Below are 13,737 nucleotides of genomic sequence, written 5' to 3'. Positions count from 1 at the left end.
GGAGACCTGGAAGTTCTGGGGCAAAAAGCATAAAGAAGTGGGAAAAGTGTTAAAGTCCGTAAAGAAGTTTTTCATGTAAAGTTTTATGAGGGGCATAAATTTGATCAGCATTATTAGCATACGTTTATGAACTTTACAATCCAAAAACGAGTTTTGCTTTACCCCACGAATCTCGTCGCCTCGTTTCGCAACCAAAGGGCGAACAAACATTGTAAAAAAAACTGCTTTCAATTGCACTTTTTAATGCGTCGTACCTGCTTAATAAAATTTGATCGTGAAGAAATAATACCTGCCGGTTTGTGCTTTTTCATTTTCAGTCTTTCCAGTCTTTTTGTGCGAATATAATAGAGGATGAAACGGTACGGTCATATTTAATTTAGAATTCTCATTATTGTGATTTACGTTAGTTGTTTAGCATGTCCTCTGTCCCGGACTTGAGGAAATTTCGTTCTTGGAGACACGTTCCGGCAGTATTTATGTTCAGTTTGCGTTTTATTCTCATTACGGCAGCATATTTATGTTGTGCCAAGAAAAGTTCTTGAGCTTTTATGAAAGAATGGCAGCGAGGAGGACCTGCTTTGCATTTGTACAATGCACAGAGGAGCACAGTTTTGTCTAGAAAACGGCATTGGAGTCTTGTAATGCGACTACTGCGTTAGATCACGACAATAAACTGAGATGAATTGAATGCGAGTGATGTGCCTCGGAAATTGGTTATGGAAATTTTCCAGTTCCCCTTGCATCCAATCTCAAATTAAACAAACGAATGCACAAAAGTTAGAACAAATGCGAATGGAAATAGTGACGTTTTCAATGAAATATCCACTACACGGTTATAAATTCGGCTGTGCCGGTGTTTAGTTAATAATACATCATTTTTTTTCGGTGCAATAAAGTGCAGGACCGGAGCGCACATAAATGCTACATTATTTTGAAATACATCAGTACGTCGACTGATTTATACATCCATAAATTGCCGCACGGCCGACAGAAAATCGAAGGGCACCAGATGCATCTTGTAGTACCGCATTTCCTGCAGCGTCAAACGTGTGCGTGTTTCTATCATCAGTTTTTAATAAATGTGCGCCGTCATAAATTGTTCGGCTTCATCCTTGCAATTGTGCGAGGATATTATACGTTGTGGCTTAACGCCGTTCTAGGCCTCGAGACCAACGCGGGCAATGTATGGGCGAACTGCGCAATTAAAGAACTCAAAAGTTTCATTTTAAAGTATATAAAACTAAGTTTTGCGTCAACTTTGTAACTCATGAGCTAACATTCTTAAGGCATAAAGAAAATTAAAATTTTAATAAATAATTTTTACTTCTTACCATTTAATCGATTATTCGATATCCATTTTTTTCAAAAGTGTAGCAAAATTAAAAATATTACATAATTAAAATTTAAATTGTAATATCTAGGCAACCACGTTTACGCAAGTGTACACTCATATCCGACTCAATCCGACAAAGTGTGTGACAAGCTTTACGGAGTACGCCATCTGTGTCCCGAAATGTGCGCAGTTTTGGCGGTTAAATTTACAGACATTTCGGTCAGATAATTTTGTGTTTGCGACGCCTTGTAACAACTTTTGAATGAACATAATCAAATTCGTGGTGAATTAAACACACGCAGTGATGTAATTTTGTTTCGTCCGTCTTTCGTTAATTTTCCCCCCAGTCTATAATCGTTGGCGCATGCCCACAAATTGACGTTCCGCAATCAACACCGTTCGAAGGCTAATCTAGGCATGGTGACCGTTATGCACATAATCTGAGAAACGTTTTTTGTTGAATATTTTAAATGCTATTAAGTTTTACCCGTTTATGTTGTTAAAGTACAGTGATTTAAAATGTTCAAGACAAAGCTGGAGGTCGATAAACACGTGGACAATTCCCTGAAGAAGATAAACAACGAGACTGAGGTAAGCAAAATTTACTCCATACTGTCATGCCGGCACATTATATGACAACGTGTAAATTGAGGTTTTTCGTAGTGTTCGTCGTGAAAATGGGTGAAAAATGAAAGAAAATAAAACACTTTTGGTATTGATTGAATGTGCAATGTTGTGCAAAGGTATTTTTAGCTTATTACTACGCATGGGATCGAGTTTACGTTGGCGGGAATATTATTAGATGTCTAGAAATAAAAAAATTGGCCAATTAACTATTTTATTGTTCCAAATGTGTTATTTTTAATTAATAAAATAATTGTCCAGTACAACAGGCCTCGACGTTGGACGAGCCAAATGCGCAACGTTTTCTCATATTAAAATAGGTGTATATAAATTGACTGGTTCAAAAATTTCTTAGTAATGTATTGTTGCACTTGTAATTTATGCACGACTATAACAAAGTAACAACAAATTAACAGGCAAACTTTGATCAGGTTTTCTTACTTTACATTGAAATATTTTAAAAATTGGCTAGCCTGATTTTACCTTCACTATAGCGACTAGGATACATTAAGTTGTTGACAATTTCTGGAAATTTAGCAAAACCTCATTGAAAGTATATTATTTAATATTTTGGTTACTGTGTCCATGATTAAATGGTTGTAATTTGGTATGTCAAGGTTTCAAAACTCATTTATTTACTAAATTACTTATCTTAAAATACCCACAAATTTTCCAATATTTTTAATATTTAAATTGGCTTCAAACACAAAACTGTTTTAATGCTGTAGTTATATAAATATTTTTGCTCAGTGGGTACATCTCAAATTAAACTTTTTAAAAGTACACTAAATTTACAAAAGAATTGTGTGTAATGAAATGACATTTCTAGAGAAACCTGCGGAGCTTTTCGTTCGCGAAGCTTTACTTTAATGTGGGCGACTATGAGCACGCCGTTCGCTACGCCTCCCTGTACTTGAGCGTCAAACCAAAATCGGCCGAGGGTCAACAGTTGCTCGGCAAGGCGTTTGAAAAGTTAGGCAAAAAGGATTCGGCGTTGGAAGCCTACAGGAAGAGTCTCCAGCTTGATCCCAAACAGAACAATTTGGTGTTCAAAGTGTGCGAGCTCCTGGCGTCCGATGACGTAGACATGGACAAGGCCGGCGCCCGTTACTTCTGCGATCTGGCCCAGTCGTTCGATCCGCACAATTCAGCCGTGTTCAACCTGAAGGAACGGTTGATTACGATGGAGAACAAGGATCCAGACAACGTGTCGAAATTGTTGCTGGACGAACTGGAGAATCGGCCCACGGATGTAAACTTGCGTGTACGGTTGCTCAAGCACTTCCTGCAGAATAATATGGTGAAGGAGGCGTACAAACATGCGGCGGATGTTGACGCCAAGGATTTGGCTATTTTCCACAACAGCATCAGCTGGTACGAGACTTTCGCCGAGGTCCTGGTCAGGTAAGAATTCTGAATAACTTAACATCAACAAAACGTTAATCGCCCTTTCTTTAGGTATCAGAGGGATCAGGCCAACTGTGCGTCTCTGACATGGGAGTTCTGGTTTCTGTCAGTGTCGGTTTTGGACCGTTTGGTGGCGCTAAGTCTGGACGACCACGTTGATAATGTAAAAAGCACGTCCGATTTCGTAAATATTCTGTTCACCTTCGACCAAAATCTAGCTAAAGCCTCGCAGATCGTATCGTCCTGCCCTGAGAGACAACTCAGCCTCCTTTTCCTAAACCATTATCACGCACAACTTTATTTCCATATAGCCACGTGCCTGTTTAAACAAGCCAAAAAAGATGTGATGCCCTTTAAGGAAGTATCCAATTTGACGTTACCCGTTCTGTTCGCGGCATATCATTCCCAACCCCCAGACATTCACAGTGTTTGGCTCAACAGTTGTCCGGAGAACAGGCGACGTATGGTCAACAAGTGGTACAAACAAGCGGCTTATCGTTGCTCTCAAATAGGACACGTTTTATTAGGTGCCATGAAGGATAGGAAATCGATTTTATTAGAAAAAGCAGAACAATATTCCACGGGCATGTGGCGAGAGCAGCTCTATAAAAAGCTGTTCGTCAAACGAGACCAACAACAAAAAATGAACACCAGTTTCTTTGTGACCAGCACTAATCTGTTGGAGCCCGTACTGAAGATGCCGGAGACGGCGGATCTGTTGCAATACGATGAAGTCGCCCAGACGGTTTATCCGGATTCGTTACATCATCACATCTGGATTGCTCTCAACAATCAGCTTCCTAATTATATTTTGAAATGTTTCGATGGTCTCTCCTACTCCGTGAAACAATTGAATAACTGTTCCGCTGAATCTTTAAGCGTTTTAGACATACAAGCTTTCATTTATTGTGCAACCATTTCTGCCAAAGCCAAACTAGACGAGTCCAAGAATTTAATTTACTATAACAATGACAAACCTAATGTGTTGCCTGCCGCCATCACTGAACCATTGGGCACCTTAAAACAATCCAAGTTCCTTGCAGCAGCCTATAAAATGTACAGAAACGAGCAATCGTTCAACACCGGTGAAATCAGACAACTTCTGATCAAAGGCATAGAAGTGGTAAGGTGCGTGGGACACCACGGGTTGGACGTTAAAATGCTGGTCAAACTGGCGAACATATTCGAAGAACGTTCCAAGAACACAACCAAACAGTCGGAAATCGAAGCAAACGATGCACGTGCAGAGTTGTACTGGAAATCCGCCTTACCCCTCTTGGAGAAACTGAAGAACAATCAAGTGGTGACTTACCCATCTAACAGGCTGTTCGAGTTGAACACAAAAGAGTTTACCATGTCCGAGGCCACCATCAACTTGGACAAAGGTAAATTGTTCACGGCGGTGCAGCTGATGAAGAAAAAGGAGCACGAAAAGGCCTTACAAATTTTCGAGACTTTGAAGGACCCATACGCTAGTTACTATCAATCGCAGATCTACAAATTACTGGGCGACCAGAAAACGAATCAGAACAAAGAAAACGTTACGTCGGAAATGCGCAGCCAAAACATCATACTCCTGTCCAAGGCACGTGATTGTTTGTACTTGACTTTGGATCGCCTTCGTGAGCCGTCAGTGGATCGATCGCATCCGTTGAACACACAGCTAGGCAGCGATATTGAAAAGATTGAACGATTACTGTCGAGAGTGGATCCCGATTGTACCAATCGAAACGAGTGCGACGGCATGTCTGATGAGAACGTATCTACTGATAGTGCAGGTGAACATTATCTCACCAGCTATAGCGTACATCAGACCAGTTATCAGCACGCGCCACCATTCACACCCAAACATGACGTACACAATAACCACTCCACGCCATACAGAATGGACTTGAGTCGGAGGGAAGCTAGACCCAGCCCTGAGAGGCTGGACGCCCAATTGAGACAACTAGTGGCCAGCAAAGATGCGGCCCTTAACAACATCGTGGAGCAGAACAAAATGATGGTCGAGTCGCACAGGAGTTTATTGGACGAGCTGAGGAGTTTTAAGGTAAGCTGCTTACTTAATATAAATAAAGATTAAGTAAATAATAATATTTGTTAAAGGATGCGGTGAATAACTTAACCGCCACAGTGGAAGATCTCAAAGGTATGCGCCAGAGCATGGAAGAACTGAAAGTGATCAAAACTAGCGTGAAAGAACTGAAGGATTCCGTCGACGACCTTCAGAATGTTGTCGATGTTGTCCGCGAAATGAAACGTGACATAACCGAATTGAAGAAGGACTCCCTCTCTAAGGCGGCAGCTGTTGCCGCTGCCCAACTTAGCGAGGAAGACCTCTACGATTTGGATCCTCAGTATGGAGGCGTGGATTACCCTGGCTTGGGACAATATAATCAGGCGGCGGCAGCTGCAGTCTATCACCCGAATTACGCCCAGGGTCCGTTGTCTGCGTCGGCGGGAGCCCTTAATGCAGCAGCGGCTGCGGCCGCCCAATACGGCGGTCCTGCCGCTCTCTATCCTAGTCTTTACTCTATGGCGGCTTACGCTTATGGGAACAACGTGTTGCCACAGCCAGGTTTGTCTTTATTCTTCAATATTTTAAAATAAATTACTAAAACTGTTCTTCTTTCAGGATCTCTTCCATATGTGCAGGACCAACAGATTCCGGGGTATCCGGCTCAGACTGCTATGGCGCCATCCGCTCAACTGCCCCAATCAAATCTTAATATCAGTCTCTTGACCGGCCAAGGACTGTCCCAGTCTTTGCCACAACCCACCAATCTTGTGAAGGAGACTCCCAAAGCCACTTTATCAACTTTCACAAACACGACACAAACAGTGTTCCCAGCAATGTCCCCAGTCACAGTTTCCAAACCATCTGTAATACAGCCTCCAGTTTCTAACAAGGCTGCTCCAGTAAATGTGGTAATCACTTCTTCTGATCCTTTGCCTACCCATGTCACTCCAGTGAGTCAACCAATTTTGTCAGTGACCATTCCTCCACAACACATCAAGGGCAGCCCACAGAGCAAGACGCAACCGCATAACTATCAAATTCCTCTGCCTTCGACCGGCAACGCAACAGTCACTACAACACCTTCAATTCTGAGCAAACCACCTCCAGTTGTTTCCACCCAAAGCATCCTGTCGAACGTTGCACCCCCAGTTTTCTCTGCAGTTTCCCCCGCCAAGACTACGTCAATGAACGTGAGCCTTGGACTGCAGATCGAAAAGACTCTGGACAAAACGTTTAGCCCGAACGTCAGCCTGAACAAAAGCAACGCTTCTACTGCGTCAGCAGACGAACACGACCCATGTCCGGACTTCAAGCCCATTATTCCCTTGCCGGATGAAGTGCCGGTCACTACTGGCGAGGAAGATGAGAATGTATTGTTCTGCGAACGGGCCAAACTCTTCAGACACGTCAACAAGGAGTGGAAGGAACGCGGTGTTGGCAACATAAAGATCCTACAACACAAACAAAGTGGAAAAATCAGGATTTTAATGAGACGGGATCAGGTTCACAAGATCTGTGCCAATCACTATTTGAGCAAAGACATGACTATGTCGCCTATGGCCAATAATGACAGGGCTTACATTTGGGCAGCTCAAGATTATTCTGACGGCGAGATGACTGTGGAGAAGTTCTGCGTCAGGTTCAAGACCTCCGAGGAAGCCAAGAAATTCAGCGACGCTTTCGAAGATGCTAAAAAGAAGATTGTTGATAAGCCAACTACTTCTGTGGCTACCTCTGTGGCTGTATCAACGCCATTCTCTGTGAAAAAGACCGAAGCCTTGGTTACTCCGCAATCCAAGCCGTCATTCAGCTCTCCCAACCTTGGCGGATTCGTATTCAGTGGAACACCGACATTTAAACCCAAAGAAGATCCACCGGTTGAGAAACCTGTGGCAGTTACTACCAGTGAAACTGTCAAACCCAGCCCGTTCTCCAATTTCTCATTCGGCAGTACATCAAAAACAACAATCAGCGGTAACTTGTTTGGGAACTTGAAATCTGACTTCGCATCACCCACCACCAGCAGCACCTCCACGTTTTCGCCTGTCGTCCTTTCTTCAACTCCTAGTCAAAATACGTTGTCTTCGAGTCAGAAAGATGACGACGATCAAGTCGAGGAATTTGTGCCGACTGCAGAGTTCACACCAGTCCTCTCGGTGCTGCCCGACTTGGTGGACGTAAAAACAGGTGAAGAAAACGCCGAAGTTTTGTTCGAATGCAAGTCGAAGTTGTTCAAACTCGCCACCACAGACGGTGTGAAAGAATGGAAGGAAAGAGGCGTTGGCATCCTTAAAATATTGAAAGAAGACGGAGTCATCAGACTTCTCATGAGACGAGATCAAGTCCATAAGGTTTGTCTGAACCATACAGTCCTCAAGGACATGGTCTTCAAACTTAACGAGCAAAACAAAAAGGCCGTATTTTGGGCCGCCAAGGACTTCTCTGAAGGTGAACTGATACAGGAAACATTCACCGCCAGATTTAAAACTGAAGAGCAGGCCAGGGAATTCCTGCAAATACTGCAGTCGAACCAGGCCACGCTTAACGAACAAAACACTGTCTCCAACAAACACCACAAGCCGTCAACGGCCCAAAAATCACCTCTCGGCGAGAAATTCAAACAAGCCAAAGGCACGTGGGAGTGTAAGAACTGCTACATATTCAACGACGCCAAGGAAAATCGTTGCGTTGCTTGCGAAACCCCCAAGAATCCCGTGGCACCGAAGAAGGAAGATTCTGGTCAGTCTGGTGCTCTGTTTTCATTCGGAGTGCCAACAGCCAAGGATGTCAAACCGGAATCAGCACCCGGAAGCTTCTTATTCGGTTCTTCGAAAACCACCACAGCCACCACTTCATGGGGTGACAGTTTCAAGCCTGCCGAAGGTTCGTGGGAGTGCAAGTCGTGCTTTGTCAGAAATGACGCTGCAAAAACCAAATGTTCCTGTTGTGAAGCACTTAAGGATGGCACCGCGCCTCCCGCCAACAAGGGAGTAAATCTGGAAACGCCTGGATTGAAATTCAATTTCGGTGTATCTCCAGCAGTAAAACCTGCTGAGACTACGCCGAAGGTAGCTACGCCCAAGGAGAAGGTGGAGAATGCCTTTAGCTTTGGGAGTACTCCTGTTAGCAGTAAAACAGACGTAAATAAGGCGGTTCAGCCTGCCACTAAAGGATTTGGGGACGCATTTAAACCAAAGGCTAACTCTTGGGAGTGCCAAGGTATGTCTGTCACTGTGGATGTGTACTTGTAATATTAAATATTTTTGTTTATTGTTCTAGGTTGTTTCGTCCGGAATGATGGCAACGCCCTTTATTGCGTCTCATGTGAATCACCCAAAGATGCCACAGTACCCAAAAAGGAATCCACAAACAAAGGCGTGAATTTGGAAACGCCAGGTCTCAAGTTCAGTTTCGGCGTGAGCCAAACTCCTCCTGCAACTGCACCAGCTCCCGCAGCCGCTTCCGACAAAACAGCAGCCGCATTCTCCTTCGGAAATGCTCCCTCGCCTGCTTTCTCCTTTGGCAAGTCAACCACCTCGGCAACCACGACTAATTTATTTGGATCCTCACCCAAATCAACGTTCACCTTCACTCCTGTATCTAGCGGTGGCGACACTGTAAAAGCACCGGCGAAGTTCGGCAGCGCCCAAGATAAAAAACCCGAGACGGGACAGTTTGTGTTCGGTTCGCCGACCAAGCACGAGTTTGAGTTTACGCCCCGCTCGCCCAGGAAGGTGAGCCAGGGCCAAGGCGATGATGAGTCCGACGGAAGTTATGTGGAGGAAGAGGCCGACAACATTTACTTCAAGCCGGTAATTCCGTTGCCCGATAAGGTCGAAGTGGTGACAGGCGAGGAGGAGGAAGACGTTTTGTATTGTCAACGCGCCAAACTGTTCCGCTTCACCAACAGCGAATGGAAGGAAAGAGGACTGGGAGATTTGAAGATTCTCAAGAGGAAGGATACTGGCAAATTGAGGTAAATAAATTGATATTCATCCGAAGGGTTGTTATTAATTACTTGCATTTTTTAGAGTGCTGATGCGTCGCGAGCAAGTGATGAAGATCTGCCTGAACCACGTGCTCAACAAGGACATCGAATATCGTCCAAAGGACGAGAAGACGTGGCTATTCCACGCCGCAGACTATTCTGAGGGCGAATTGAGTCGCGACCAATTCTGTCTGAGGTTCAAGACAGCCGAGGTGGCTATCGAGTTCAAGAAAGCGGTCGATGATGCCGTTGGAGGAAGTGCCAGTGCGCCAGTTGCCGCCGCAGGTAAGAGTGAAATTGATGGCTCGCGATCGAGGCTGGGCGCATTCGATTCTAGAGTAGTTTTGCCGGTCGTCGGTGTTGTAGGGATCGCGGCGCTAGTTTTGTACTTTAAGCGCAGTCAAACTTGAAAATTATAGGAAAAATTTGGTTTAGGTTGGAATTTAACCGTTGGGGCTACAGATTAACCTATTACGAAAATAAGTACGCTGATTATACGCGTACAACTTATCTTATTTTTTTTCTATAATAAATTCTCAATTTGGCGGTTAAACTAAATTTCTCGGAGACCGATAAAAAATGTTAACTCGGATGCATGAATTTGATTGTTTGTTTTTTTAATTTGAGATCTTTTTAATGTTGGTTGATATTTTGGAATGACCATGACTATTATGAATGAAGGTTTGATGAATCTTAATATTAATTGCATGTGACATAAATCTTTAGTTATTTCTATTGTGTTACTGTTTGAGTGCAATATTTTTAATAATTCTTGTTTTCATAGAATATCAATTCAGGTGTTTTATGAAAACAAGAAAAATTTATGACCAAGTACTTATTGTTCCTTATTTGTTTTTACTAACGAATGGTGTGCCTGATGGCTGTGACTTTAACTTACTATTTTTTAATGTTATATAACAACTAACTTATGTTATTTTTGACAAAAACTAAACCAATAAACTTGTAGAAAGTAAAAATTAGTTTTATTAATAACTAATAGCCACCCTTTTTATATAATAGATCTAACTAAAGATTTTAAACATGCAAATAAAATGGTTTATATAACTTAACTAATATAAATTAATCACATGCATTGTTTTACACAAATATTAACTTTATTCAATTATGTATACATATGGCAGTATAATAAGAATATAAATACTTGTTATTAACAAATATACAAGGATTACAACCAAAAGCGAACGTTTCTTGTGAATTACCAACAATAATAAGAACTCAAGAATTAAAATAAAATATTCTCATAAATAAAGAATAAGGTTCAAATAATAAGTAAATTTAATTTCATTCGCAGCGCCTTCTGTTCCCGAATCAGAAGACGACGTCATCTTATTAGATGACCCGATTCCCGCCGAAGAAATCGCTGAGGCCAAACGCCTGAAGTTACCGCTTACTTTCTTCAACTTTAGAAGTAAGCCAGACTGTAAATGCGACCAGTGCATTAAGGATGACGAATACTACCGTGGCACAGAATTGTCCACGTTGCCGGCTGCCCCCAAAGCAGATACCGCAAAGAAACCAGAATCGAAACCTACTAATCAATCTGGTGGTCTGTTTGGTTCCCCTGTGATGCCAACCACACAGTCTCTTTTCGGATCTCCTTCGTTTATCAGCACAACCACAAGTGGTATTTTTTCAACGCTGGCTCAAAAGAATCAGCAGCAGCCTGTGGCAACAACTGCTGCTGAGTCGCCTTCGTTGAAAACATTGTTGACCACACCCAGCACTCTAAGCAAGACTGGTAACATGTTCGCGACTCCTCCCAGCACTACTACCAATATTTTCGGCAACAAGTCCCTCTTTGGAGGCCCCACTCCTACCAATTTCGGCACTACGGCGTCGGTGACCCCAGTATTCGGCGGCACACCCACCAACAAGCCCATATTTGGTGCAGCTGCTACACCACCACTCTTTGGTAACACAACCGCAGCCCAACCGATCTTTGGCAACACAAGCGCAGCCCAACCGATCTTTGGCAGCACAACTGCGGCCCAATCGACCTTCAGCAGCACAACTGCGGCCCAACCGACTTTCGGCAGCACAACTGCGGCCCAACCGATCTTCGGCGGCACAGCTGCAGCCAAGCCGGTCTTCGGCGGGTTGTCTGCACCCAAACCACTGTTCGGAAGTGCAACCTCCGCTACACCTGTATTCGGAGCCACTACCACCAGTGCAAACACCAGCATCTTTAGCTCAAACAACTCGAGTCCATTCACTTCCAATATTTTCGGTTCTGCTACCACAACCCCAGCCAACACTCCGACTAGCCAGAAGTCTGGAGGCAGCATTTTCGGCGGCAGCGCTTTTGGCAGTTCGACCAGTGTATTCCCCAGCACCACTTCGTCTTTGAGCAACATTTTCAGTGCTCCCGCTCAAGCAGAAACCACGAAACTCAAGGAAGGTGATGAACTGGTGCTCAAATGCAAATCTGATGTTAGCTTCGCCACTTTGGCTGCAAACGTCAGCGGCGACGCACCCCCTGCGTTCTCCAAGAAGGATGGTAAGTTTTGTTTTATTTATTATTTAATTGATTAATCATCACTTGATATTTTTTCAGATGAAAAGACTCCGTTCTCGTTCTTAGGCGCGGGAGCTCCCGTCTTCGGCTCCAGCACTATGAAGAAAATTGAAAAAAATCTCAATGTCTCCAAGTCCGATGAGCAACCCGAAAATTCGGTCAACGAAGAACAAGACGAGGATGGCGATGCCACTGGCAACGCTGAAGAGGAATACGACCCGCATTACGAGCCCATCATTCCCATGCCAGACGCCATCGTCGTGTCCACCGGCGAGGAGAACGAAGAAATTAAATTCAATGAACGCGCCAAAGTTTACAGATTTGTGGCGGAAACCAAGGAGTGGAAGGAACGTGGCGTGGGACAACTGAAGATCCTCTTCCATCCCGAGAATCTTACCTACCGGTTGATTCTGAGGCGTGAACAAGTCCACAAGGTCGTTTTGAACCAGCTCATTCAATCCGATTTGGAGGTGCAACCCATGATGAGTAGCGACAAGGCGTGGATGTGGGCCGGCCACAACTTCACGGATGATGGTCAGCAGTTCGAGAAATTGGCGGTGCGCTTCAAAACCAGCGAGATGGCGGAGCAATTTAAGCAGGCTATCGATTTGGCTATCTGCAAAGTTATTGAGATTAACAACAAGAAATTGTCAGAGAAGCCTGTGCAGCAGGAGATTCCTACGACTGTTACAGAGTTCGATCCCAGAGCAGCTGGGGAACGGGGAGAAGGCCAATACGAGTACGACGAGGAAGATGATGATGATGAAGACGATGATGACGACGATGATGAAGACCTTATCACGTAAGTTATCACATTGGTCACTCCTAAAAATATCTAATGAAAATATTTTTTTTTCAGCTCAGCGGTTTATGAGTGCGAATATAATAACTTGCAACTCTGCACTCAAAATGATAATGGACAATGGACTGATGTTGGCACAGGAACAGTTGGTGTTTATTATTACAATGATCTGTATGTTGCTCGTATCAACTTCACGGATACTGACGGAGTCTTCAGATCGAGTACTACAATCGGCTCAAACACGCTGATGGAAGTAAGTTATAAACTCTTTACTTGTTTATTAAATAATTAACGTATTTTTATTTTAGTTGAATGGATGTGAATGTATTTGGAAAGCAGTAGAACGTGTGGATGAAAAAAATCCACAGTGGAAGACGTTTAAAATAAAATTCCCCAATGAGGTGGCCGCAAAGCAATTCCATACTAGTTACTTGGAAGGTGTTAATTATGCCCAAGAGGTTGGAGTAGAAGATGATATTGAGAATGATTACGAGGATTAAAGCATATTGTTTTTAAAGATTAAGAGATGTCAGGCTGATTCAATATTGCTTATTATTATATATATTTTTTTTATCTCGCAGTTTATTTTATATAAATTAAATTGCGTTCAGTGATTGTAATTTTTAATAAGTTAGTTTAAATATTCTCTTAATAAAGTAATTATGATGTATATTGATATTTTTATGTTAGTTTTTATAAAACACTGAATAAATTCGTTGCTCATAGAAATTATGTAATTTTATTTCAACGCCTCCATGATGAGAGATTTTTAATTACGATAAGCACAGAATATATGAGAATATTTTTGGTTATCCTTCTTTTTTCTTGAGAGCCTCATCATTTTCAGCTTGTCTCTGTAGTGTTATCTTACATCTTCCTTTTTTCCTTTCCTTAAGGCTGGAATCTGCAGACGCAGTGGACGTGTCAGTGACGTACTTAACTTCGGTTTTCGATTCATATCCTGAGCGTCATCACCGCTATCATTCGTAGAAGACTCCTTCGCGAAAGAGTCCATAAAGCTGATTAC

General features: G+C 43.0%; 1 protein-coding gene across 1 annotated transcript; it reads left to right on the top strand.

Annotated features, from left to right (window-relative positions):
- The first annotated feature begins 1,531 nt into the window (after positions 1 to 1,531).
- LOC109599400 (E3 SUMO-protein ligase RanBP2) lies at positions 1,532 to 13,439 on the top strand. The gene is made up of 11 exons (XM_020015390.2): positions 1,532 to 1,924; positions 2,787 to 3,361; positions 3,416 to 5,414; positions 5,471 to 5,942; positions 6,000 to 8,603; positions 8,664 to 9,360; positions 9,416 to 9,657; positions 10,685 to 11,890; positions 11,948 to 12,710; positions 12,768 to 12,963; positions 13,019 to 13,439. Exons 1-11 carry the CDS (start codon positions 1,853 to 1,855, stop codon positions 13,208 to 13,210), a joined length of 9,018 nt encoding a protein of 3,005 aa, XP_019870949.2. The 5' UTR covers positions 1,532 to 1,852; the 3' UTR covers positions 13,211 to 13,439.
- The last annotated feature ends 298 nt before the right edge of the window (positions 13,440 to 13,737 follow it).

Source organism: Aethina tumida, chromosome 2, assembly GCF_024364675.1.
Source record: "Aethina tumida isolate Nest 87 chromosome 2, icAetTumi1.1, whole genome shotgun sequence".
In the NCBI taxonomy this organism is placed as follows: Eukaryota; Metazoa; Arthropoda; class Insecta; order Coleoptera; family Nitidulidae; genus Aethina; species Aethina tumida.
Note: the sequence above shows the minus strand (reverse complement) of the source record. Positions and strands in the feature narration are given on the sequence as shown.

Excerpts from the sequence above, each read along its gene's own strand:
- LOC109599400 (XM_020015390.2), top strand. The coding sequence starts at position 1,853 with ATGTTCAAGACAAAGCTGGAGGTCGATAAACACGTGGACAATTCCCTG. Across the intron at positions 1,925-2,786 it reads AGATAAACAACGAGACTGAG|AGAAACCTGCGGAGCTTTTC; the intron begins GTAAGCAAAATT and ends TGACATTTCTAG. Across the intron at positions 12,964-13,018 it reads GCTCAAACACGCTGATGGAA|TTGAATGGATGTGAATGTAT; the intron begins GTAAGTTATAAA and ends TTTTTATTTTAG.